Source organism: Myripristis murdjan, chromosome 13, assembly GCF_902150065.1.
Source record: "Myripristis murdjan chromosome 13, fMyrMur1.1, whole genome shotgun sequence".
In the NCBI taxonomy this organism is placed as follows: Eukaryota; Metazoa; Chordata; class Actinopteri; order Holocentriformes; family Holocentridae; genus Myripristis; species Myripristis murdjan.
Genome location: NC_043992.1, coordinates 3,578,817 through 3,605,312, shown reverse-complemented (window position 1 = coordinate 3,605,312; position 26,496 = coordinate 3,578,817). Strand labels below are relative to the sequence as shown.

At 42.0% G+C, this 26,496-nt stretch overlaps 1 protein-coding gene across 1 annotated transcript in view; it reads left to right on the top strand.

The window, feature by feature from the left end:
* The first annotated feature begins 18,684 nt into the window (after nt 1–18,684).
* Nucleotides 18,685–26,496, top strand: part of LOC115370445 (SPARC-related modular calcium-binding protein 1-like) — a 30,884-nt gene continuing 23,072 nt past the window's right edge. Inside the window, exons 1-3 of the mRNA XM_030067470.1 lie at nt 18,685–18,851; nt 25,218–25,392; nt 26,169–26,405. Of these exons, the coding sequence (XP_029923330.1) occupies nt 18,774–18,851; nt 25,218–25,392; nt 26,169–26,405 (490 nt within the window). The 5' untranslated portion in view covers nt 18,685–18,773. The remainder of the gene's footprint in view (nt 18,852–25,217; nt 25,393–26,168; nt 26,406–26,496) is intronic.

Sequence of the window (26,496 nt, the reverse complement as noted above, 5' to 3'; positions counted from 1 at the left end):
GGTGAAATACCTGAAAACATGTTTTATATTCTAGTTTCTTCAAAATAGCCACCCTTTGCTCTGATTACTGCTTTGCAGACTCTTGGCATTCTCTCAATGAGCTTCAAGAGGTAGTCACCTCTGCGAGGGCCCGTCCAACGCTGCTTGCAGCTTTAATTTTTATTCTTCTCCTTCTCCCTTATTATTACGTCTCTTTGACGCTTAATTTGACCCCCTAAACATGCTCAAAAACGCACCAAATTTGGCACGCACATCAGGTCTGGCGAAAAATTCGATAAAATCTAAAATCGGAACCCCCCGGTGCAAAAATGGGCTCGGTAGCGCCACCTAGGGACGCAAAGGCAGCCGCTGCGGCCCACAGGAATGTCATAGAAAGACCAAACCAGCGCCGAAACGTAGATCTCATCAAGCCCGACATTTTTCGTGCCGTGCCCCCCACCTAAAACCAACAGGAAGTGTGCATTTGAAAATCACGCATTTGCGCTTTGCATGGTCTTGAAGCATGCAGTAGAGCTGAAGGTTTGAAAAGGGCTCCTCAGAAATGTAACTGACCTTGTAGTTTTTTTTATTATTATTTTTTAAATAAATATCTGACGGTGGTGACGAATATCTGGGACACATTTTGAGCAACCACAAAATAATAGTAAATATTGTTCAAAACCCATCGTTTGTAGTTTTTAATACATATTATGATGTACTCTTTCATGTGGTAAAGATATTATTCAATGAAATTATTACTTTTTGTTGTTTTAATCAAGTTGAAATGATTATCTCTTATCCGAGGACAACTGGTTTTGGAGACAGGCCCAGGAGACAGGCGCAGAGCGGAGACCGGCGAGCAGTGCGGACACGTCACCAAAACCTCACAGGCAGGCTTCCGGAATGTCAGGCACATGAACAATGCAATAAATACCGAAAAAAACACTATTCAATGCTACGACCACAATCAGCACATACATATATCTCCATATCAACTGTCCCGTCACAACTGATGTCAGATCAAAGGAGATTGGCACCGTTTGTGCTGATTGTGAGGTTTTGGCGATGTGCGCCAGTCAGCCAAACTTCCACTGCGCCGGCTCCGCTCCGCCTTGCGCGGAAAGTAGACGTGGTTTCATATGGCGAGCTTTTGGCGCACCTCGGTGAAGCCTTTTGGCACGAAACTGTCACTGCGCCAAGCTGAATCTGTCGGCACCTCCCCCCGCTGCGCTGCCACTCCCATCTCGGCACACCACGGTCTGCGAAACTTGGAAACTGTCCACCTCTCCCGTTTCGCTGGTCGAAACTAGCTTTGCGCGGGGTTCGCCTCACTGCGCCACCCCGCGCTGCGCCGGGAAACTAGAGCCCATAATCATTAAATTAATACAAATTAAAAATAAACCTATAAAAGAACGCTCTTGATTCTTTTTATTCATTAAAATGTTGTAAATTTCCAGCAGAAATAGCATTTTTCTTAGTGGGACATGATTTATCCAAATTCTCAAGAATCAGTGTTATTTGACTTGATTATTGTGCATAAAGTCTCACAAAAAGAAAGAAATATAATCTCAGTATTTATTCCAGACATGTGTGACTTTACAGCTGCAGCAGTGTTCAAAGTGCAGAGTCAGTCCAGGCAGTGAGCCACCCCACCCCCTCTCCCAGACGGACCTTTTTACTTTAGCTTTCAGTTCTGTATCTGGATGTAAATACAGGAGTGACTTGCAGCTCAGACGCTGACGGAGCTCCTGCTTCATGCCAAAGGAAATGGCAGTTTTATATAAAACAGTTTGTCATTTCTGCCTGTAGATATGAGTAGACGTGTGATTTTCTTGGTGCTCCTAGCTGTGCTGCTGCTGGACTTTACAGAGGGTAAGTTTCATGAAACGCCCCACTTCACTTCCCTGATGGAAACATTGGCTTCAGTGTGATGAGAGGCTGTTTTTTCCACAGCGTTGCTGATATAATGTTTGAGCTCCTTGAGAAAACTCCTGTGATGATTTGTCATTGCTATGCAGATAAAACTGAATTGAACTGGTCTTGTTAAACTCCGAGCCCGTATTTAGTTTGGGAAATACAAACTGTGTATTACAGCCTCGTTACTGTGAGCAAAAAGGCAACATGTTGACCGAGAAGAGAGCAGGTAATAATCCTAATTTTCAGTGTCTTACGAACGTGGTGCCGAAAAGGTGGATATAAATAGAGATGTTCACATTTTCTGAATGTCTCCATGAAGTTGAGGTGTGTCTTTGCTCTCTGACTCTGTGTCCTGTACTTGTCTATGCTGCTGTTTCTGGCCCATGGAACACGAGTCAAACCCTCCAGTAAAAGTGGCAATGCTAGAATGGAAACATTGAAAATCATGCAGGGCTGTTCAATTACAAATTCATTTGAGTCAGATTTTAAAATCTCCTCCATCTCCTCCAGCCTCTCCTCCTCTATCTCCTCTAGCCTCTACTCCTGTATCTCTACTACCTGTCACCTGACAAAAATATATTGATGCATGACAAATGAACAGTGGGACAATTTAGGATGCAACAACCATCGATTTTGATGGTATGCTTATAATGTAGATATAGAAAATTTCTAGAGTATCGAAAAACCAGTTTCATAATTATTATGAGTAATTTATTCCACATCAATATGGATGTATAAAATCACATGAACATTTGTAATCTGAAGTTTTATTGTATTGCCTTCACGTTCCCATCCATCCATTTGTTTTCTATTTCCTTTCTTACTTCTATTTATTATTTATGCAATTGTAATTGTATATTGTTTATTGTATATAGGATTGTATATAGGAGTTTATATATATTCTTTCTATTTTTATTTCTATTTTTATCCATTTTACTTGCACAGTGCTGGAGTTGTCACCATTGCATTTCACTGCTACTGTACTTGTACATCATGCACGTGACAAATAAAAAAAAACTTGAACTTGAACTTGAACTTGAACTTAACTGCCACCTGACAACATTAAACAGTGAAGAAAAACTTCAGTAGCTTAGTTGACTATTATTGTTATCACCATTATTATCAACCACACATCAGCAACATAATGAATAAAGAGGGCCTATTTTATTTAAGTAACCTCAACTTTGTCCTGGCTGTGCCTTATCACCAAACACACACACACACACACACACACACACACACACACACACACTAGTAGGAAACAGCAGAGCCAATCAATGACCTCTTTGCAAAAATCACCCACTGAGAATGTCATTGAATATGTCATTAGAGCCGAGACTGCGATGCCTTGAGAAACGCAGGGGAACAGCTCAGTGACGGCCTTGTGATAGCGATGGTTTTGAAAGGGCTTCCAGAGACCGTTTTTTATACATGTAACTCAGTTTGACATAAATTGTTGAGATAAATTGATTATTGCTGAGTTCAAGACAAAGCTCGGAAGTTACGAAGATGTTGAAAGCATGTGCGCAGCAGCGTTTGAGGATAATGTAATGAAGGCAAGAGTGCATGCAAAGTACGCGCCAGAGGGAGCAAAAGACACTGAAAATATGGACATTGTGTGTTACAGATGCGGCACCAGAGGCCACATAGCCTGTCCGCGCAAACAGTGGTGCAATCACTGCAAAAGTACCACATACACACACCAGTACAAGCTGTAGACGCAAGAAACAGCGGGATAACGCACGGAAAGCGTCTGAGAACACGGGGAGCAAAGAATACGCATTCCAGATAAGTGACGCGGAGATGCAAGTGCCAGATGTCAAGAGAAGAGGTCTGATGGTGGATGCGTGTGCCACCTCAGACATCATCACAGACATTTCTAAGTTTAAGAAGTTTGACAGCGGTTTCCAGGCTGAGACACATTGCATAGAGTTGGCCGACGGCTCCAGATGCAACGGAGTGGCCAAGCGCAGAGGTGATGCAGAGGTGTGGCTACTCGACAGGAGGGGACGGCGTTTCCGAACAACGCTGAGGAGCACCCTGTACATCCGAACATATCTCCAGGATATTTTCTTTGTGAAAGCTGCTACCTTCAGTGGAGCCACAATGATTTTCAGAGAGAGGAAGAACGTGCTGCTCCATAAAGACGGTACCAAATTCCCCATAGGCCTACAGTGATGATGCTGAAGAAATGAGTGATGTCACAAAATACAGGGAAGCAGTCGGTAGCTTACCTGGCAACCTGGGGCCTATTTCACGAAAGGTGGATTAGGCTTTAAGCCTGGATTTAGCAGCTATGCTGGCTTAGTCTAGCCAGGGTTAGGGATTAATGGGTTTCATGAAAGGTGGATCATCTTGCAAGATTAACCTGGCCAGAAAGCCTGGCTATAATTAGCCTGAACTCTGTTTCATGAAAGTAATCCCACCTTAATTACCATGGAAATTTAGCCTAAGCCTTAGCCTGCTCCGGACCAGGCTAGAAGTCAAGTTTAGATTAATCCAGTGCCCTGTTACTGTTAGTCAATGACTCCAATCGTAAACCAATGACTTTGTTAATTCAACACCTGTTAGTATATGGACTAATTTCAAATTATACTAGATTCAAATAAAATGAAAATAAATGCATTAAGATACAGTACAGGCCAAAAGTTTGGACACACCTTCTCATTCAATGCGTTTTCTTTATTTTCATGACTATTTACATTGTAGATTCTAACTGAAGGAATCAAAACTATGACTGAACACATGTGGAGTTATGTACTTAACAAAAAAAGGTGAAATAACTGAAAACATGTTTTATATTCTAGTTTCTTCAAAATAGCCACCCTTTGCTCTGATTACTGCTTTGCACACTCTTGGCATTCTCTCCATAAGCTTCAAGAGGTAGTCACCTGAAATGGTTTTCCAACAGTCTTGAAGGAGTTCCCAGAGGTGTTTAGCACTTGTTGGCCCCTTTGCCTTCACTCTGCGGTCCAGCTCACCCCAAACCATCTCCATTGGGTTCAGGTCCGGTGACTGTGGAGGCCAGGTCATCTGGCGCAGCACTCCATCACTCTCCTTCTTGGTCAAATAGCCCTTACACAGCCTGGAGGTGTGTTTGGGCTCATTGTCCTGTTGAAAAATAAATGATGGTCCAACTAAATGCAAACCGGATGGGATGGCATGTCGCTGCAGGATGCTGTGGTAGCCATGCTGGTTCAGTGTGCCTTCAATTTTGAATAAATCCCCAACAGTGTCACCAGCAAAACACCCCCACACCATCACACCTCCTCCTCCATGCTTCACAGTGGGAACCAGGCATGTGGAATCCATCCGTTCACCTTTTCTGCGTCTCACAAAGACACGGCGGTTGGAACCAAAGATCTCAAATTTGGACTCATCAGACCAAAGCACAGATTTCCACTGGTCTAGTGTCCATTCCTTGTGTTTCTTGGCCCAAACAAATCTCTTCTGCTTGTTGCCTCTCCTTAGCAGTGGTTTCCTAGCAGCTATTTGACCATGAAGGCCTGATTGGCGCAGTCTCCTCTTAACAGTTGTTCTAGAGATGGGTCTGCTGCTAGAACTCTGTGTGGCATTTATCTGGTCTCTGATCTGAGCTGCTGTTAACTTGTGATTTCTGAGGCTGGTGGCTCAGATGAACTTGTCCTCAGAAGCAGAGGTGACTCTTGGTCTTCCTTTCTTGGGTCGGTCCTCATGTGTGCCAGTTTCGTTGTAGCGCTTGATGGTTTTTGCGACTCCACTTGGGGACACATTTAAAGTTTTTGCAATTTTCCGGACTGACTGACCTTCATTTCTTAAAGTAATGATGGCCACTCGTTTTTCTTTAGTTAGCTGATTGGTTCTTGCCATAATATGAATTTTAACAGTTGTCCAATAGGGCTGTCGGCTGTGTAGTAACCTGACTTCTGCACAACACAACTGATGGTCCCAACCCCATTGATAAAGCAAGAAATTCCACTAATTAACCCTGATAAGGCACACCTGTGAAGTGAAAACCATTTCAGGTGACTACCTCTTGAAGCTCATGGAGAGAATGCCAAGAGTGTGCAAAGCAGTAATCAGAGCAAAGGGTGGCTATTTTGAAGAAACTAGAATATAAAACATGTTTTCAGTTATTTCACCTTTTTTTTTGTTAAGTACATAACTCCACGTGTTCATTCATAGTTTTGATTCCTTCAGTGAGAATCTACAATGTAAATAGTCATGAAAATAAGGAAAACACATTGAATGAGAAGGTGTGTCCAAACTTTTGGCCTGTACTGTATAATCAATTTAATTATACTACTCTAATAGTGTGTAACTATGAATCATAGTTTCACAATGGCTCATGTGCTATAATCATTGTCACTCTCAGTCTCTCATAATTATGGAAGTACACATTTAATTGGTATTGCCATGCAATCGTGACATTGCACGGCACTGCAGATAGATAGAGTGATAGATAGTGCGCATATAATAGGCCTGTAGCATTGGAGATTAGTAGGTTGACAACTGCTTAGCCTATATATTTATGGACTAAATAATAATAATATAAATCATATATATATTATGCATTAAGTTTGTCGGCAACACTTTGCCACGCTTTCTCCCTTGCTTTAATTGCCTTTACGTTGTTTTTTTTTTTTTTTTTTTTTTTTTTTTTGCTTTTATTAGATCAAAGTCAAGTCAAGTACATGAATTATAAAGGCAACATACATTTTTCAGTAGAGATGTTGCTGTAAATACACTTCAGTATAAAAATAACAAAAAAAGAAATTACAATGTGTAATTTTAAATGTGTGATTTCTGAGTTTTAAACAGTAGTTAAATGTGATTTAAATCTTTTTTTTTAAATAAAAGTTTATGCATAAAGATTATGTCGTAGTTTTTTTTTTATTATTATTAAGAAGGTATAAGATAAACAACTGTGGCATTTTTCCATCGTACATAAATCAAAGATATAGGGGAAAAAAGGCAAGGAAATATAAAATCTGTCATGGTTTTGTGTTTTGTTTGATTCTGTTTCATGTGTGTTTCTGACATGGTTTTGTTTCTTGTGTTTTGTTTGATTCTGTTTCATGTGTTTCATCTGGCTGGTTCTTTTTAGTGATTTCACCTGTGTCTTGTTTGCTCCTCCCTGTGCCACACCTGTCCTGTGTCTGTTAATCATCCCTGATTGTTCTGATCCCTCCCAGTGTTTCCCTCAGCCTATCCTCTGTGTTCTCCTGTCTTGTGCTCCAGCCCCTTCCCCAGGTGTGTCTTGTTTGATCATTAGTTCTTGTGTATTTAAGTCCTGTTTTGAGTTCTGTTCCTTGTTGGTTCATTGTGCTATTTTGTGTTGTGTTGTATTGCATTCTGCTTCCTGCCTTAGTTTCTTGTGTTCCCGGTCGTTTTAATTAAATTTTGTTTTTCATTGAGCATTTTTTGCCTGCGGCTCCTGCTTTTGGGTCCTCCACCTTCCAGCCTCCGTGACAAAAATCAATGTTAGTGCAGAATCCCAAAGTACTTCAGTAAAAGGCAAAAGCAGATTGAATAAAATAAACAGCAAAATAGGTAGGCTACACTTAAAAGAAAATGAAAAATTAAATAAATAAATAAACTAATATAATAAGAGAATATAGATTTCATTGCCTTTACGGTTAATAACCTCCTTTACTTCCTCATATGCTTGTATTAGGTGCTGAGTCTCATCCAGACTGAATGACGAAGCCCACTGCTTTGCTGTGATTGGTCACGTTCAAGGAATCTACGATTGACCGGCATAGTCTTTTGAAGGGAGACGTGATCGTGCACCAGCCTGGCTTTCACAATCCAGACTCGCTAAAGTCGCTCCTTCTCAGCCTGAATGGCTTTAGTGGAACGGAATAAACCAGGCTGTGCGGGGAAGGCTTTAGCAAGCCTAGATTTGGCTTATATCCTGGTTTATTTAATCCACCCTTCGTGAAATAGGCCCCTGTACAAGGCCAGAGTTAAGCTTTGTAGTGAGCAAATTGTCTCAATATTTCACCAAACCAACTATTGAACAATGGACAACTGTAAAGGTATTTTTTTTAAAGGTATTTAAAAGGGACCCAAAACAAAAAAACTCTGTTTTAGGAAATACAGAGATGATAACCTAATACATGCTTACAGTGATGTGAATTGGGCTGCTAATGTTGGTGATCGAAAAAGCACTACAGGGTACTGCATTAGCTTGAACAGAAATGGCCCATTGGTCACATGGAAAACTAAACGACAGCCTACAGTCGCATTGTCCACCTGTGAGGCTGAGTACATGGAATTAGCTGCAACCATGCAAGAATGCCTATATTTACAACAGCTCTTACAGTGATTTGATGGTCAGAACTACAAATGTAATGTCTATGAAGACAATCAAGGTGCTTTAGCCAGAAATCCTGTACATAGACAACGTTGTAAGCATGTGGATATTAAGTACCACTTTGTTAGATCTCTGTTAGATGGTGACAAGATCAACTTAGAGTACTGTCCAACCAACGATATGGTTGCAGATATACTAACCAAGCCTGCTACTAAACTGAAGCTGATGAAGTTTGAGATGTTTGTTTGGCACATGAAATGTTTGTTTTGCAGTGTGTATGTTTATGTAATAGATTCCTTCTCAAATGTGAGCAAGTGGGGGTGTTGAGAGATGTGCTCTCATTTCATTTGTTTTTGTTATTAAGCCCCTGAGAATAAGCTTTGTTTTTTTCCGTTACGGCAAGCACTGATTTACTAAGTGACGTAAAGTGACCATGTGACCTACCTGATGAGTTGATGACCTGCAGGTGTACTAAAATAAAGTGCCCGTGGTGCGGTTTTTCACACAAAAGAAAAAAGTACGTGTGCTGTGCTGCTTATGTCACGTTAAACACTGTGAATGAAGACTCTGCTAACACTGTTTTTTAATTTATACAAGCATATTTAGGCTTAAAGCAAAATATGTCTAGTATTTTTTCTTTTTATTTGTTTTTAATAATTATCATTTTGGCATACAGTACAGGCCAAAAGTTTGGACACACCTCATTCAATGCATTTTCTTTATTTTCATGACTATTTACATTGTAGATTCTCACTGAAGGAATCAAAACTATGAATGAACACATGTGGAGTTATGTACTTAACAGAAAAAGGTGAAATAACTGAAAACATGTTTTATATTCTAGTTTCTTCAAAATAGCCACCATTTGCTCTGATTACTGCTTTGCACACTCTTGGCATTCTCTGGATGAGCTTCAAGAGGTAGTCACCTGAAATGGTTTTCACTTCACAGGTGTGCCTTATCAGGGTTAATTAGTGGAATTTCTTGCTTTGTCAATGGGGTTGGGACCATCAGTTGTGTTGTGCAGAAGTAAGGTTACTACACAGCCGACAGCCCTATTGGACAACTGTTAAAATTCATATTATGGCAAGAACCAATCAGCTAACTAAAGAAAAACGAGTGGCCATCATTACTTTAAGAAATGAAGGTCAGTCAGTCCGCAAAATTGCAAAAACTTTAAATGTGTCCCCAAGTGGAGTCGCAAAAACCATCAAGCGCTACAACGAAACTGGCACACATGAGGACCGACCCAGGAAAGGAAGACCAAGAGTCACCTCTGCTTCTGAGGACAAGTTCATCCGAGTCATCAGCCTCAGAAATCGCAAGTTAACAGCAGCTCAGATCAGAGACCAGATAAATGCCACACAGAGTTCTAGCAGCAGACCCATCTCTAGAACAACTGTTAAGAGGAGACTGCGCCAATCAGGCCTTCATGGTCAAATAGCTGCTAAGGAGAGGCAACAAGCAGAAGAGATTTGTTTGGCCCAAGAAACACAAGGAATGGACATTAGACCAGTGGAAAGCTGTGCTTTGGTCTGATGAGTCCAAATTTGAGATCTTTGGTTCCAACCGCCGTGTCTTTGTGAGACGCAGAAAAGGTGAACGGATGGATTCCACATGCCTGGTTCCCACTGTGAAGCATGGAGGAGGAGGTGTGATGGTGTGGGGGTGTTTTGCTGGTGACACTGTTGGGGATTTATTCAAAATTGAAGGCACACTGAACCAGCATGGCTACCACAGCATCCTGCAGCGACATGCCATCCCATCCGGTTTGCATTTAGTTGGACCATCATTTATTTTTCAACAGGACAATGACCCCAAACACACCACCAGGCTGTGTAAGGGCTATTTGACCAAGAAGGAGAGTGATGGAGTGCTGCGGCAGATGACCTGGCCTCCACAGTCACCGGACCTGAACCCAATCAAGATGGTTTGGGGTGAGCTGGACCGCAGAGTGAAGGCAAAGGGGCCAACAGGTGCTAAACACCTCTGGGAACTCCTTCAAGACTGTTGGAAAACCATTTCAGGTGACTACCTCTTGAAGCTCATGGAGAGAATGCCAAGAGTGTGCAAAGCAGTAATCAGAGCAAAGGGTGGCTATTTTGAAGAAACTAGAATATAAAACATGTTTTCAGTTATTTCACCTTTTTTTGTTAAGTAGGGGAGAGTGGGGTAAATAGTGCCAATTTTTACTTAAAGTACCTTTAAAGCGAAGGGATTACAGTAATGCCTCCAACTTAAATATGCACATATAGTTTAAGATGTTGTGCATCCCTGGGAACAATCACTTTGGATCTTATATAAACTGTTTGAGAAATATGGCTTTCGAAAAAAAAGTGGTTTTGTGGCACATCTTGCCCCCGGTGCGGGGTAAATTGTGCCATAGAGAGAATACACTGGGGTAAATTGTGCCATTGATAATTGAAGTAAAAGAATTAATTTTAATCTCACAAATGATAATTCTATATAAAAGCAAAGCGAATTCAATACAAAATGATTTATTTAACATTTATTTATTATTTTAACAAGATCACAGGCCACTTTTCTATAACAAGGCCTAGCGCCACATGAACACATACCCAGAACAAAATAAAAATTCCAAAATGAGCACCTGCAAATCATCTTCATCTGAATCTGAATAGTTTTAGTGATCAAAGGTAAGAAGACAGTGTACAATAACAATAAAATACAATAAAGTAATATAGTATATAATCACTTGTTGTGCCACTGGCACAACTTACCCCAGGCCCTTTGGCACAAATTACCCCAAGCCCACCATTTTGAAAAAAATGCCTCCCTCAGCTGTTTTGAGCTAACATCATGCTAACTGTATAGACTCATGGTGTAGCTTACTAAAGTACTAAAACCTGTGTGAACTGTTTCCAAATTTTTCTATAATTGTTCAAACACAGCAATCAAAAAAACTTGATTATGGAAATTTTACTTTGGAGGGCAAAAAATGTTTTTTGAACTGAAATGTGCTTACCTCTCAAGCCATGTGTCTCCCTTCTTTGCAGGATGAGTGAAATGGATGCCTCTTCAAAAATATGTGGTCACATGACCAACTTCTTCTATGGTTTTCTAGATAACAGGGGTGGCACTACTTGCCCCTTGGCACAAATTACCCCACTCTCCCCTACATAATTCCACATGTGTTCATTCATAGTTTTGATTCCTTCAGTTAGAATCTACAATGTAAATAGTCATGAAAATTAAGAAAACGCATTGAATGAGAAGGTGTGTCCAAACTTTTGGCCTGTACTGTATGTATGATTAGAATTCACAGCAGCAATTTAGATTAGGGATGACATTAGCCACTCATCAGTCACCTGTTAACTCACTTACTACAAACCTGTTATTAGCACCTTATTTTGCACTTTTCTTTTCTACAACTACAGCCCATTTTCCCTCAGCCACTGAATCAACTGTCAGTAACAAAGTTGTTAGACTCACAAACAGAAGCCACACACCAATTAGCTGTTTTGGAGTAGTGAGCAGGCAGGTGTTACCAACTATCCCTCTTGTCCTTAAAATGAAAATGATAACTGTTCTTTTCTCCTGTCTGCAGCTCAAAGTCCAGCACCTTCATCAAACTTTATCAAATGTTGTTCTGTATCAGATGATGCAGAAGAAGGCTAGTCTCCATGGCTTTTATGACACTGTAAATGCAGATTTAAATACTTAAAATGTGGGGAATAGCAATCGCTATTTTTTGAATTTTATTTTCTCATTATATATCACATATGCTTTTCTGTTATGTATGTTATTGTTACAGTATATCATTTACATTTATTCTGCCACCTCCTCTTGAGCTGTTAACAAGCCTTTACAGCAGAAACAAAATGAATCACTGGCAGACCCACACCAGTAAACAAAATCACTGCAAAGTTAAAATCCAATCCCTCTGGCTGCACTTGCAACATTACCCTAACAATAAAATCCTGGGGGCCCCCGGTGGCTCACCGGCTAAGAGCGCGTGCTTATTTGTGTTTATTTGTGTTAGGGCCAGTAGCTTTCAGATGCACTGGTCCTAGCCAGTGGCAAAAAACAATCAACACTGAACCCTGGCTTCATTATTAGCACCTTATTCTGCATTGTTTTCTTCATGTTCAGTCAGTTAAACTTGAGTTTGCATCAGTGCTTGCTGGCAGTCAGCACAGAAGTGGCCTTGTTCAGTATGGGCTTCATGAGGAGCATCGTGGCAGTGTGACTCCCAGTCTGTGTGTGCACTTTCCTGTTGTGTTTTGAAGGAGTTCATGCAAAGTGGAGGAGCTGCTATACATTTACAGCTGTTGGTGTGTTTGTGTTTTTACAGGACATCAAACAGAACTAAATCAACTAAACAACGGTGAACCAAACCATCAAGATGGAAGGTCAGATGGACCAACAGCATGAAGTCACTGGTTATAGTCTGACAGCATTTTCAACAGTGGACCTTTTTCACAGCAGCCACTTTGTGATGAAACAGCAGGATAAAGCAGGGCAGCTTCTGTCCACAGGCAGTAAGGCTTAGCAACAGCCAGTGGAGTCACAGCCACATCTGCATCTTGACTGTATACTGCAGCTCAGGGTTTTGGATATGAACATGGTCAGAGTGTGTGTGTGTGTGTGTGTGTGTGTGTGTGTGTGTGTGTGTAAATAATTCTGTTGTATTGTTTTGTAGTAATGTTCTCATCTGTACTGTTGTATGGATGCATGGGATTGATGGGTTAATATCTAAAAATGCCCTAATCAAAGACTGCGCGAATCAGGCCTTTATCATCAAGTAGCTGCTAAGAAACCCCTACTAAGGAAAAGCAACAAGCAGAAGAAATTTGTTTGGCCCAAGAAACACAAGGAATGGACATTAGACCAGTGGAAATCTGTGCTTTGGTCTGATGAGTCCAAATTTGAGATCTTTGGTTCCAACCGCCGTGTCTTTGTGAGATGCAGAAAAGGTGAACGGATGGATTCCACATGCCTGGTTCCCACTGTGAAGCATGGAGGAGGAGGTGTGATGGTGTGGGGGTGTTTTGCTGGTGACACTGTTGGGGATTTATTCAAAATTGAAGGCACACTGAACCAGCATGGCTACCACAGCATCCTGCAGCGACATGCCATTCCATCCGGTTTGCGTTTAGTTGGAAGATCATTTATTTTTCAACAGGACAATGAGCCCAAACACACCTCCAGGCTGTGTAAGTGTGACAGGGTCAGAATTATGGCATGTTGTGTTTTATTGCATGTTGTGCTATTTTACCTGAGTGCTGTGTTTTTATTATGCATGTTGTGTGTGTTATTTTACTTCGTTTGCTGTGGTTTTATCGTATTTTAATTATTTGGTTGTTTTGAGTGTATTTATTTTTATGTATGCACGCTGCTTTTACTCTGACCCCTGGGAAGCCCCACCCCCAATCAAGAACTAATCACTAAACAAGCGACAGGCGTGGGACGCTGGGAACAAAGGCACGGACACTCTTATTGACGGAGCCAGCTGCGGGAAGACAGCGACGACGGAGGATCGACGGAGCGGTTCGGCCGAGAGAGGGAACACGCAGCGGCAGTCCACAACCTGACGGAGCGGTCCCCCAACGTGAGGACGACCAAGTAGTGCCGGGGAAGGCGTGCGGTAGCCCAAAGTCCGCCACCGCTAATCTACTCAGGCCTGGGCCGGCAGTTCACTAGCTGTCGCCCGGGACAACCGTGAGTAGCCTACAGCCGACTGGTGGCGTGGCGGACACGGGGGCTATAAGCAGGTCGTCAGTTGGAGTAGCTAAGTTGCAGTTGAGCACCACACTCCAGGTGTTCCTGTGTTTCGGCAGGGACGGACGGAGTGAGGGAGACCGGCAGCTGGTGCGGGGAGGCTACGAGGACGTGGAGGAGCCGCAGGGATACGGGACAGGAGTCGTGGACTGAACTGGCCGCGGACTGAGCTTTTTACCGCTGAGAAGCAGCATTTTTATCCTTTTATTTGTATTTATTTTTATCATTTTATCATTTTATTAGTATTTATTCTCATGTGTAAATTATTTTCGGTGGTACCACCCTTGACTTTTTTATTGTAATGAATCTAGTTTTAATTGGATGTATTGTCTCTGTGTTGGCTTTTAACTCTGCTCCCCTGATTTTTAAAGAACCTGTGAGTCCTTTTTTATAGAGTCCTAGGGCTCTTTTAATCATCCCTAGGTGGCGTTGTCGGTTTTTAGTCATTTTTCTTATTTATTTATTAGTAATTTAAAATGCGGCCTTTTGGGCCGCACTTTAAATTACTATTTGACCAAGAAGGAGAGTGATGGAGTGCTGTGGCAGATGACCTGGCCTCCACAATCACCGGACCTGAACCCAATCGAGATGGTTTGGGGTGAGCTGGACCGCAGAGTGAAGGCAAAGGGGCCAGCAAGTGCTAAACACCTCTGGAACTCCTTCAAGACTGTTGGAAAACCATTTCAGGTGACTACCTCTTGAAGCTCATGGAGAGAATGCCAAGAGTGTGCAAAGCAGTAATCAGAGCAAAGGGTGGCTATTTTGAAGAAACTAGAATATAAACATGTTTTCAGTTATTTCACCTTTTTTTGTTAAGTACATAACTCCACATGTGTTCGTTCATAGTTTTGATGCCTTCAGTGAGAATCTGCAATGTAAATAGCCATAAAAATAAAGAAAAAACATTAAATGAGAAGGTGTGTCCAAACTTTTGACTGGTAGTGTACATTCATGTGAATTCCCACACTCTGCAATTGGTTGATTCTCTCTCACACTTTAAAATTATAACAGTTCTTACACATTTACTTCATCATAAACCCAATGGCAAAGATGTACTGTAATATCAGAACTTTTGTGTGTTTTAATTATTTATTTAAAAGAATGGAACAGGTATAAAACTAATGATCAGATTTTATTTCTCATTAGATATGGCTAATAATAGTATTCATGTGCGTACACTGGACCCATATTTTCTGCACCTTTTTGGAAATGTGTTGAATCACTTTATTGAAGAATTTGATGACTTTTGCAGTTAATGTAAAACTTGTGACCATCCATTTCATAAAGAGGAAGTAAAAGTTATGAAAAAACAAGGTCAGGTTTGGTTCTATCCCTGATAGAAGAGTAGGACCAGAATTACATTTGAATATTCCTCAGAAAATGTAACTTTTTGCCTACAATAAGGCCTTACATAAAAGGCTGCCGATTCACAACAGAACCAAATATTGGCATTCTGGTTGCTTTGGGATGTAGGGACACTACCTGTAGACCACCTGTGTAAGTATGGCGTAAAACCAACCAGCAGGTAGAAAATGACAAAGGATTGACTTGGATGTCCCTCTTTCAGGACAGGCGTTTTTTTGCACTTTTTTTTTTGGCCATGTGGTGAATCACTTCATGGATAAATTTCAAGACCTTCGCGATAAAAGTAAAACTCGGGACAATCCATTTCATGTAGGGGACATCTTAAATATGTGAAAAAACAATGTCCTGTTTTGTTCTAGTGGTAGAACAAAAACTAAGGCTCTTTTTGAGGGTTTGTTCCTGCACTAATTGTGCTTCACAACATAAAGATGTGACACACAGCTTTGCCATGCTGATGGGTGTCATCTACTGTGTGAATCTCAAGTATCCAGATGCCATGAAGCATTCCTTTGAGTTTCTTTAGAAAGTGGTGATGAAGATCAAACCAGACCAAGTCTCGCCCCGAATGCATGGATTAGGAAACAGAATCCTGAGGTACAAACTGTAACATCGGTCCTCTCTGTTTTTAGCTTCAGTTTCTCATGTGGAAAGAGTTCCTGTCAAAGATTTTGTTCACTGTTCTCTGTACACTTAAACTTGTGATGTTAAAATGTGGGGAACTTTGTTTTAAGGTGAGATACCTTGTAAATTCTCAGACAACACAAACCAGCCAAAGAAAGTTCTATCTTTTCAGTGGAATAGGACATGAATATTGTGCATTTCCTTCCTCATTAGTCACCATGTTGCAAAAATGCAGATATTATAGATCAGTGGTCACGATACAGTTTGCATCATAATTGATTGCAATACTCTTCTGAACTGACTGAACATGTATAAACAGTTTTCTGGAGTCCAGAGTAAGTTCTTAGTAACAACTACAGTAGTTTTGCACTTTGATCCCATATATTCATGGATCACTGAACTAATAAACTGAGCCATTTCAGTTTAACCTGTTGCCTCCCCTTGTATAGCTCTATGTAGTTATTTAATAAGTGAAAGCAACACTTCAGTTTCTGCTCAGGGAACAAACAGCTGTGTCTTACTGAGGATCCTTCCAAGTGCTATGTGAAGTACAAAAGCACCACAAGGGGGCAGTCAAAGACAGCTGATCACTTCTCCTGCATACAGTACGTCTCCTGTTCACATGATAAATTGTTTTAACACTGCAGGAGTAACTACAATACACAAACCATATTCAACTTATGTACCATGCACATTTGTCTTCAGCCTGCACTAAAGTATTGATGTGGAAGCGAGCTATATGCAATTACATAGCATTTATGGTTGTAACATGTTCATATGAAATCTGAACTCTTCTTGTGAAACATAGACTAAGTGGTTACTGCAGTGGTGCTGTGCAAAGGCTAATTCTAGACAAAGGACATGGCATTTTATAATTACACATTCAAAGGCTGCAAATATCCTGTTGTGCTGAATGAGAATGACAAACCTGAATTTTTTCTTTTCATATATCTACCCAGTTCGCAACTGCATTTTGGAAGCATTGTTGTAATGGTGTACTATGTAAATTCATAAATATACACAAAGTATTATAATCTACCTGCCTGACATCAGAGCACACCCTCTGAACAACAGACAAACTTTTTAACAAACACATCGCCTCCGCTATCTGCCCTCATTCTCACTACATTTTGCTTTTTATATCTAAATTTCAAACGTGGGGCTGCTAAATGAACATTTGAAAGACTCTGATAGGTCATGATATGATACCTCTTGATGCTGACCATGCTGAAGCTGAATGTTGCCCCTCTACAGTGAGTGTGCTTTCATCATGTTCTGCTTTTATATCAGATCCAAGAGGGGGAATGTAAAAGCAGAGCCGGCAGGGTGACCAGGGAAGGAGAGGAGGCACAGTTAATGAGGTCAAAGAATTATAGTGTTATGTAATAATCACTGTTCAACTCACATGACAGAGGTGTCCATAGCAGTGACATATTTCTGGTCCATGTGGTTTCCTCAGAGAGAGACAGAGTGATGGAAGCGGACAGGCAGACAGAGGTGCTTCTGTTATGACAAGGAATGTCATGCTATGACAAGCCAGGCTATGCTGTGCTCAAGACAGACAGACATATAGTTTGATATTCATACACTATATGGACAAAAACATTGGGCCACACCTCTTAATCATTAAATTCAGGTGTTTCATGCAGTCCCATTGCCACAGGTGTACAAAATCCAGTCATGCAGTCTGCCTTTACAAACATCAGTGAAAGAACGTCTGGTTCTAAAGAGCTCACTGAGTTCCAGCGTGCTGCTGTAATAGTAATGTAACAGGATGCCACCGCTGCAACACGTCAGCTGCTCAAGTTTCTTCCCTCCTAGATATTCCGCCATCAGCTGGAAGTGGGATTATTGCAAAGGCATGGAAGGGCGCAAGGGAGTAATTTTGTCTCGAGCGCCAACATAGGTAGAGCCGGCACTGATGGGAATGATGCAATTCATCTTAATGGACGGGCAAAAATTCCCACACTTCAAAATCTTGTAGAAAGCCTTCCCAGTAGAGCAGAAGCTGTTCCAGCAGCAAAGAGGGACCGACTCCATATGAATGCCTCTGGATTTAGAATGGGAGGTCAGGAAAGCTCCTGCAGGTGGGATGTGGAGGTGGACCAAGACTTTTGTCCATATAGTCTAAACTAACCCCAATCCTGAAGCCATGTGATTCCTTTTTTATTTTCTTTTTTTTTTAATCACACTGAAAGGATTAGTTTGGATTGTGCTGGGAAAAGATCAAAAGAACCTTTCAAGATGCCTGAGAAATTTTGGGTTTGGCAGAAGCAAATAAGAGGATACAGGCGAGATGAGACTGAGACAAGTAGAGTTTGTGTTCTACCATCAGAAAATGAAAGGAAGAAAAAGAGGAAGATGAAAACGCAGCTACTATTCTGTATTCCTACAAGCTCAGTGTATCTGGGAAAGCTGTTTTGGATTTTACGCACTGGTGTTGTGCACGTGGACCGGAAATGGGCAGGGCATTTTAAGCGGGGAGGCTGTGACCTCGGCCTCAGAGCCTCAGAGCCTCAGACCTGGACGGAGGAGAAGGGAAACTTTTCTCCACTTCCCTCAGGAACAAAAGAGAAAAGTCACCTGAACCGAGTGTTACGCGCGCCGCAGTGCCACCTGGGAACGCCGCAGGGTCACGAGCCTGAGGGAGAGACGACTTGGAAACAACAACAACAACAACAACAACAACAACGACATGCATCGGTAACGTCACAGGTGACGCCGAGCTCGTGACGCGACCGTTTGACGGCTGGCTGTGGCCGCTCCGCGCGCACCGGAGAGACAGGGACCAAGACGCGCGCGACCTCTCCTCCTCCTCCTCTTTATCACGTGCCCCGCTGTGTCAGGAGTGATGCTCGCGCTCACCTTGACCTGCCGCGCGCTGCTCGTCTTCCTGCTGTCGGAGTCGGTCCGTCCTGACAGAGCGGCGGTAGGAAACCCCCGTTATCACTCTAAATATATATTTATAAACACACAGCCTGCATATTTATATAGACATGCCAGGTTATTAAGAATCAGGAAGCTGATACATTTTATTTATTTATTTTTATTTCATTTTATTTATCATCATTAGTATTATTTTTTTTTTTTTGCAGAGGACAATAACCTGTTACAAGGCAAAGTCACTCCTTTCATTCAATTTGATCTAGAAGTGTTTATCTTCGTACTGTTGGCATCTTTTATTCTGAAGTTTAATTCTTTCAAAAGCAAATCTGCCACAAATAACACACTTTCTCTCGTTTCTGAACCAGATCAGCTTGTTTTGGCATTTTTCTTCTGTGATTTTTTTTTTTTTTTAATTGACTCTCCACACGGTTTCAACAAAGAAGCCTTTCACACAGTTTCTCTGGGCTTCTACCTTCTTCAGCCTTTGAAAAGGCACACTGGCTTCTTTATCCTCTGTCGCCAGTTTGTTTTATTTTAATATAACAAATTACAGGGTTCTCTGACTCTGACTTGTCCTTAAGAGTGAGCGTCACTCTGCCTTGTCTCAACACACTGGCACCTGTTAACTGAAGAACTGTTGAAATATGTCAGACTGATTTGCAAAAAAGTGAAATAATCTCACCGGAGGGCAGATTTCTGGTCAGCATAAATCATTTAACTAAATCAGAAGGTTTATGGACTCATTAAGGCTCTCTATAGCACCACTATACCATCCAACAAACCCTCTTTATGTCTATGTGAATGAATTTATTCTGTTTGATTCAACATATATTTTAATAGGAAATGCCAGCTGAGGCTACAGATCTTTTTTCTTTTTTTTTTTTTTTTTTTTTAAGGAAGACTTGGCCAAGGAGGCAGCATCATGAAAGACATTCAGGTTACAGAGCAACAACACAAGCAAACATATGGAGCCAAAACACAAACTCACAAAATATTATCTATCAGAGCTGTAAAGGTCAAAAGTCCAATTTCAAGGTAACAGACTCATAATCCAAATTAATTTAAATCTTAACTAAACAGAATCCTTCCAGAGAAACCAGCTCCTTCAGGTTTCGCTCAGTTTGGATTGAATTTGAAGACAAAGCATAATGTTTATATTTATCACATTCATGTATGAACTGAAGGACACAATGCCATCCCAGAATGCCGTGCTGCTGTCAAAGGCGGCCCTGTCTCGCAGTGTGAAGAGCTCAGTTTCCAGGTTTGGTCTAAAACTCATCCCGGGTCCAAGTTTGCTCACCTGGAGGAAAGCTCCTGTAGAGCAGAGTAACAGCAGCCACACACACACACACACACACCACCAGGCAAATATTTAACCTGCAACCCAGGGGAATAGACAGGACAGGTGTGTGTGTGTGAGTGTGAGTGTGTGAGAGAGAGAGAGAGAGAGAGAGAGCGAGAGAGAAAACTACATTTTATGAGGGTGCTATGTAAATATCACAGCAAAATGAGCACATAAAGGAATATTATAGCTCATAAAAACACAAAAGTCTCCACTTTTCTTTTTGCTCTTACTGAGTTCTTGCTTCTTGCTGTGTGATGGAAAATGGCACCGTTAGTGTTTCATTAGTTTTGGGTTTCCGTGGAGACTGGTCGTGTCCCACTGATGTTCTTGATGTGGTTTCAGTGGCTGTTCCACCAGGAGAACAATAAAGTTTTGGGGAGTTTTGCACACGCGACTCCGTGTGCTTATGATATTTTAAGAGGAGCAGCAAAGTAAAATGTAGGACTTCTGCATCTTTCACTTATACATCAAAAATGCCTTTAAGGAAGTTGGAAGAAGGGTAATTTGCCCTAAACACTGGAGTATTCCTTGAAGGGGTTTAGTGTGAATTGTAGTATATCAGGTTGTATGTGTTGCATTTTCATTTGTTGAGATTTTTTATGGCTGCTGCCTTGGCCAGGTCTCTGAGATTTTTAATCTCAGTTGGACTTCCTGGTAAAATAAAGGTTAATAAAGTGGACTTATTATAGGAATACTAAAGAGTGGAAATGCCACAGAGCAAGAAATCACATAATGTCATAAAATATATGAAGGGTCACTGTAAACCCAGTGTTTATTAACCAACAGCCTATAGACATATTATGGCATGGAAAAACATCACTATAAAATCATTATTTAGTACCACAGGGATTCAAGAGCTCACTATAGGAATATTACAGAAATATTATAGAGCAGCATTATAGAGGTAAAATAATCCCATGAAGCACAGTGAGGCGGCTGTAAGCTCACAGCCAAGCACCACACACACACACACCACACACACAATGTTACTGCACTTTTTCACGAGGGGAGTTTAGTCAAGGTGTGTGTGTGTGTGTGTGTGTGTGTGTGTGTGTGTGTGTGAGAGAGAGATTTCATTGCAGTGTATGACAGTGCTGCTTTGTGTGTGAGGGCATTACTTGTTCAGTACACACATACACACACACACTACGGAATCCCGTGAGAGTACTACACCTGTTGAACATGTCGTTATCCGTGTGTGTGTGTATGTGTGTGTGTGTGTGTGTGTGTGTGTGTGTGTGTTTTCAAAGCTCTGGAGATGCGTTTCAGTGTTTTCCTGTGGAGTCTGGTATAGCAGCTCTGCAGTGTGTAGAAGGTGTGAGGTGTTTGGAGACAGTGGAGGCTTGTTCTCTCTCTTCTCTCTCTCTCTCTCTCTCTCTCTCTCACACACACACACACACACACACACACATTTATGGGTGCAGAAACAGTGCAGTTGATTGTGGTAACAGTGAGTGTATTGTAGCTGCTGCAGTACCTACCTGACTGACAGGAAGTCCAGTCTGCTCGGCGCTTTGCACCTGGCCTGCTCTCCTCCTCTCCTTCACTCCTCTTTTCCATCTCCTCTGCTTTCTTTCAAAGTCACGGTGACACTTTTCTGGTGTCTTTCGTCCTCGATGACAGTGAACTAAATGTCTCTGGGTTGTGGACGGCTGGTTGGGACAAAACAAGACATTTGAAGACGTTGCCTTGGGCTGTGGGAAACTGTGATCAACATTTTTCACCATTTCCTGACATTTTCTGGACCAAACAGCTAAAAAATTAATGGAGAAAATAACCAACAGATTAACTGTTAATGAAAGTAACCATTAGTTTCAGCTGTAATTATTATAAAAAACATGCCATGACTAATGAAAAACACTACCTACTGTGTGTGTGTGTGTGTGTGTGTGTGTGTGTGTGTGTAGCATGTTGGGTTCTTCCTGGTGGCCCCTGATTGCTTGACAGTTCACCCTGAAAATATCTGGATCTGTTTATGTTGCAGTCATGTTGCCAGATTGGGAGATTTTCGGCTGCAGGGATTTCAGGACATACAGTATTTTAAATTATTTATTTCATATGCATATTATTTTTGAAGGCTGGGGCCACTCAGCTGACAGTATAAGAGGGTCTGCAGAATGGACCAGGTCGATGCTCATTGATCTCTGCAGTCAGTAAAGAAGTGAACGCCTGGACATGGAGGCACAGAGATCTGCTTCACCGCTAAATCATGGCAGCCTCGTTAGACATCACCACGGCTAAGCTGCTCCTGTGTGACAGAGCTGGTTTTGTGTGTGTGTGTGTGTGTGTGTGACTGTGAAAGGTAAGGTTGATAGACAAAGAGGTATTGATGAAGAATAGAGTGGAGTGAGAAGGCAGAGTGGCTGGCCAGGGTTGGTGTGTGTGAGTGTGTGTGTGTGTATGTGTGTGCGTGTGTGTGTGTGTGCGTGTGCGTGTGTGTGCGTGTGTGTGTGTGTGTGCATCAGCATGACGAATCAAATGTATATTTTGGAGGGATGTGTGAGGTTGTGTGTGATGCCAGCCGTCCAATGAAGCATGTGGTTTTCATTTGGACTGTGGCACCACCACACCTCCTCTCCTTGTTTCCTCCTCTCCTCTCCTTGTTTCCTCTCCTCTACTCTCCTTGTTTCCTCTCCTCTACTCTCCTTGTTTCCTCCTTTCCTTTCCTCTCCTCTCCTTGTTTCCTCCTCTCATCTCCTTGTTTCCTCTCATCTCCTTGTTTCCTCCTCTCCTCTCCTTGTTTCCTTCTCTCCTCTCCTTGTTTCCTCCTCTACTCTCCCTGTTTCCTCCTTTCCTTTCCTCTCCTCTCCTCTCCTTGTTTCCTCCTCTACTCTCCTTGTTTCCTCCTCTCCTCTCCTTGTTTCCTCTCCTCTCCTTGTTTCCTCCTCCCATCTCCTGGTTTTCTCCTCTCCTCTCCTTTTTTCCTCTTCTCCTCGCCTTATTTCCTCTCCTGTCCTTGTTTCCTCTCTCCTCTCCTTGTTTCCTCTCCTTGTTTCCTCTCCATCTTCATCTGGGGTCACAAATCATTTATTAATCAAACATCACATTACAGATGTTACAGTGCTTTTGAACATCAGTGTCACATTAATGCTACTTTGTCAAATTATTCGTTTTCAGAATGAGACTGTAGAGCTCGCTGTAATGACTCTTCAAATGAGGACCCCATTTCCCATAAACCCTTGCACACACGGGCGTCAGATAGCAGTCTTTGTGTTGAAGAGGAAGAATACTTCATCACGTGTCGATCACATATCAAACAAAACGTTTTGGCTGCTTCTGAAATCAGTAAAGAAACGAGTGAAGAAAACAGAAAAAGTCAAAGCAGAAGTGAAGAAGCCAGGCTCCCTGCTCTGCTCGTCTGCTCAGAGTTTCTTCAGGAGAGGAGCTGTTTCTTTGTTCTGCCTTTGAATCAGACGCACAAAATGAAAAACATGAGAGAGGAGCTGTGTCTTTGGGAATGTTTGCCTGAAACTTTTAGCAGCTTCAGCCTCGCTCGTCTCTTGTTTTTTTTTTTTTTTTTTTTGCTTCCCTGAATGGCTTGAACATTTTTTTCACCATCACTCTGGTGCCATAAAGCAGTCCATGCTGCTAGCTTGTATAGCAGAGCTCTCTTTTTCTCTTTGGAAACAGGAAGCTGATGGCAGAGCGAGGTGTGTGAACTCTGAGGAGAGGGAGAGTGTGATCTCTGTCTCATGGTGGACTTCAGGGCTTTGGATGTGATTTGCTTTGTTTCAGAGGCTTTTGGAGTTTGACATTCGTCCTGCATGTCAGCGCACGTCTGAGCTCCTGCTGAGCTTCAGAAGAACTCATTCAACACGAGTCAAACTCAGGAAGCCAAGCTCCTTTCTCCTGCTTTCAGTGTGTGTGTGTGTGTGTGTGTGTGTGTGTGTGTGTGTGTGTGTGCGTGCAGAGGACTTGGCATCCTTGCCTCAATCACAGAAGTTTATTTTCTCAGTAGTTTGTAAAATTGGAGCTCTCACAGGTACGATGGCAGGTGAAGGCCAACACACACACACACACACACACACACACACACACACACACAGTCTTCCTCACACACTCGTTTCCTCTGTTCAGCTGTGTTGAAATGTTGGCAGGTTTTTGGAAATGTGTCGGCTGCCGTGACTCTCCCTCCTCTCCGTCTTTCTCTCTTCCTCCCTCAACACTCCTTCTCTCTCTCGCTCTGCCTTTCCTTCTTTCCTCTCCTCTTTTCCTCTCCCTCCTCCTCTCTCCATCTCTCCACCAAAGTGAGACATTAGAGGCCTGACATGCTGGCTAGCAGCAAAGTTAGTGTGAAGAGCTGCTCATGTCCTGGACTGAGAAGGGAGCACAGGGCTTAAATGCTGCAAACGCTGACAGAAGGTGGCCACGCCGCAATAATCTACATCATAAAGGAACTCTCCAATGTTTGGGCCAAAATACCTTTTTTTTTCCAGCTGAGACAAGATGTTGGATACTGTTTTCACCTCTGTACATCCAGAGGTTCAGTTACATTTCCTGTTAGCTTAGCATGAAGACTTGAAGTCTATGGGAGTGGTTAGCCTAGCTCCGTTAAAGTGGAAAAATAAACCTTACAGCAGCTGTCTTATTTACACTTGTATCATGTGGATTTGAAATACGCACCTTAGATTTTTTTTTTTTTTTTTGTAAAAACAGGAGTTTATTTTTAGTTTTTATTTATTTTTATCATTTTTATGAAGACCTGGACCTCCAGACTCTTGACCAGTTTTTATCCACGTGCCATCAAAGAACTGAACTCGGTTAAATATCACCAGGCTGTGGAGAAATCTGGACACTGTGTAGTTATTTCATAGGCAATGTGCAATATAAACATATTCACTGGAGTGTGCAATATACTGTGCAGCAGTATTATTTTTGTCAGTGGGATTATTTCATCCCACTGACAGATGTTTCGTCATGTTTCACAGTTCCAGCTCTGTAATTACATCTGCTGTTAGTAACAAAGCACCACGTGTCATAGGTATGACTGAAAACTTTAGTGTGTGTGTGTGTGTGTGTGTGTGTGTGTGTGTGTGTGTGTGTGTGTGTGTGTGTGTGTTTTAGCCTTTCCTAATCTCGGAGAACATGTGGCCTCGGGGGTGTGTCCTGGACTGCCACAGGGGGCGCCACAGAGCCGTGTGTGGCAGCAACGGCAGGCTGTATAAATCTGTGTGTGCCTTTCAGAGGGCTCAGTGTGTCAACAGCCAGCTCCGCCCAGCACCGCGGGCCCACTGCTCCGGTACACACACACACACACACACACACACACACACACACACACACACACACACACAATCCAAATGTACAAATCTGTTTCCCGTGATTATGATTGTGTTGTTGTTGTTCTTTTCAGTTCTGAAGCCTGAATTGAACAGCCTGCTTGTGCAAAAAATCATTTTCCCTATTTTGTAAAAATTCAATTCACGTTCAGAAGTGAGTGTAATAATAGCAACTGTAATCTTTGGTGTGATGTCAAACAAAATTTTCAAAGAAAGATTTCTTGTGATGTTTTATACTTAATTTCGAAAGTTTTTTTTTTTTTATCATTTAACTATGTATTTATTTATTTATTTACTGTCATCAGTTTAGAAAGCAGAATTTTGTCATGATATTCCCAAAATCACCCCACAATCATGATATGATTCTGTTGAATATGATAAGAGAGAGAGAGAGAGTGCAAGTTTTTTATTGTACTTGGCAACTATTTTAACCCCAATAAACAAACACTCAAATGAGTTCATGTTCAGGTGCAGTATTTAATTTTTTTTGTTTACATGAAGAAGGAAGAAAAGCTCCCTCCCAAATTGGCAAAAAAAAAAAAAAAAACAACAACTCCAAAAGAGTCCAGGAGGCTCAGCCAAACACAGCACAGGGATGTGGAAGCAGCTGGACCAGCTAAACATGAGATTGTATGTCAGCGCTCATGATGTCTTAATTTCCCACATATTAATGATAGCATTAGCGCGCGCACACACACACACACACACACACATCTGACCCTCCTCGTCCTTGCAGATGCAGGCCAGTCTAAATGCCAGCTGGCCCGTGCTCAGGCTCTGGAGGCCAGCGCCCACAGCAGCAGCAGCAGCCATGTCAGCCCTGCGGCGGCCATCTTTGTGCCAGAGTGCGGCCCAGACGGCCACTTCCTGCAGGTTCAGTGTCACAACCAGACCGGCTACTGCTGGTGCTCCACTCCTGACGGCAAACCAGTCAGCGGGACCTCAGTCCTCCACCTGACGCCCGACTGCACAGGTCAGAGACAGACTGCAATCTGTCTGTAGCTTTTTAAAAATGTCAATATATTTATTTTTATTTTATTTATTTATTTAGAGGGGACAATGCA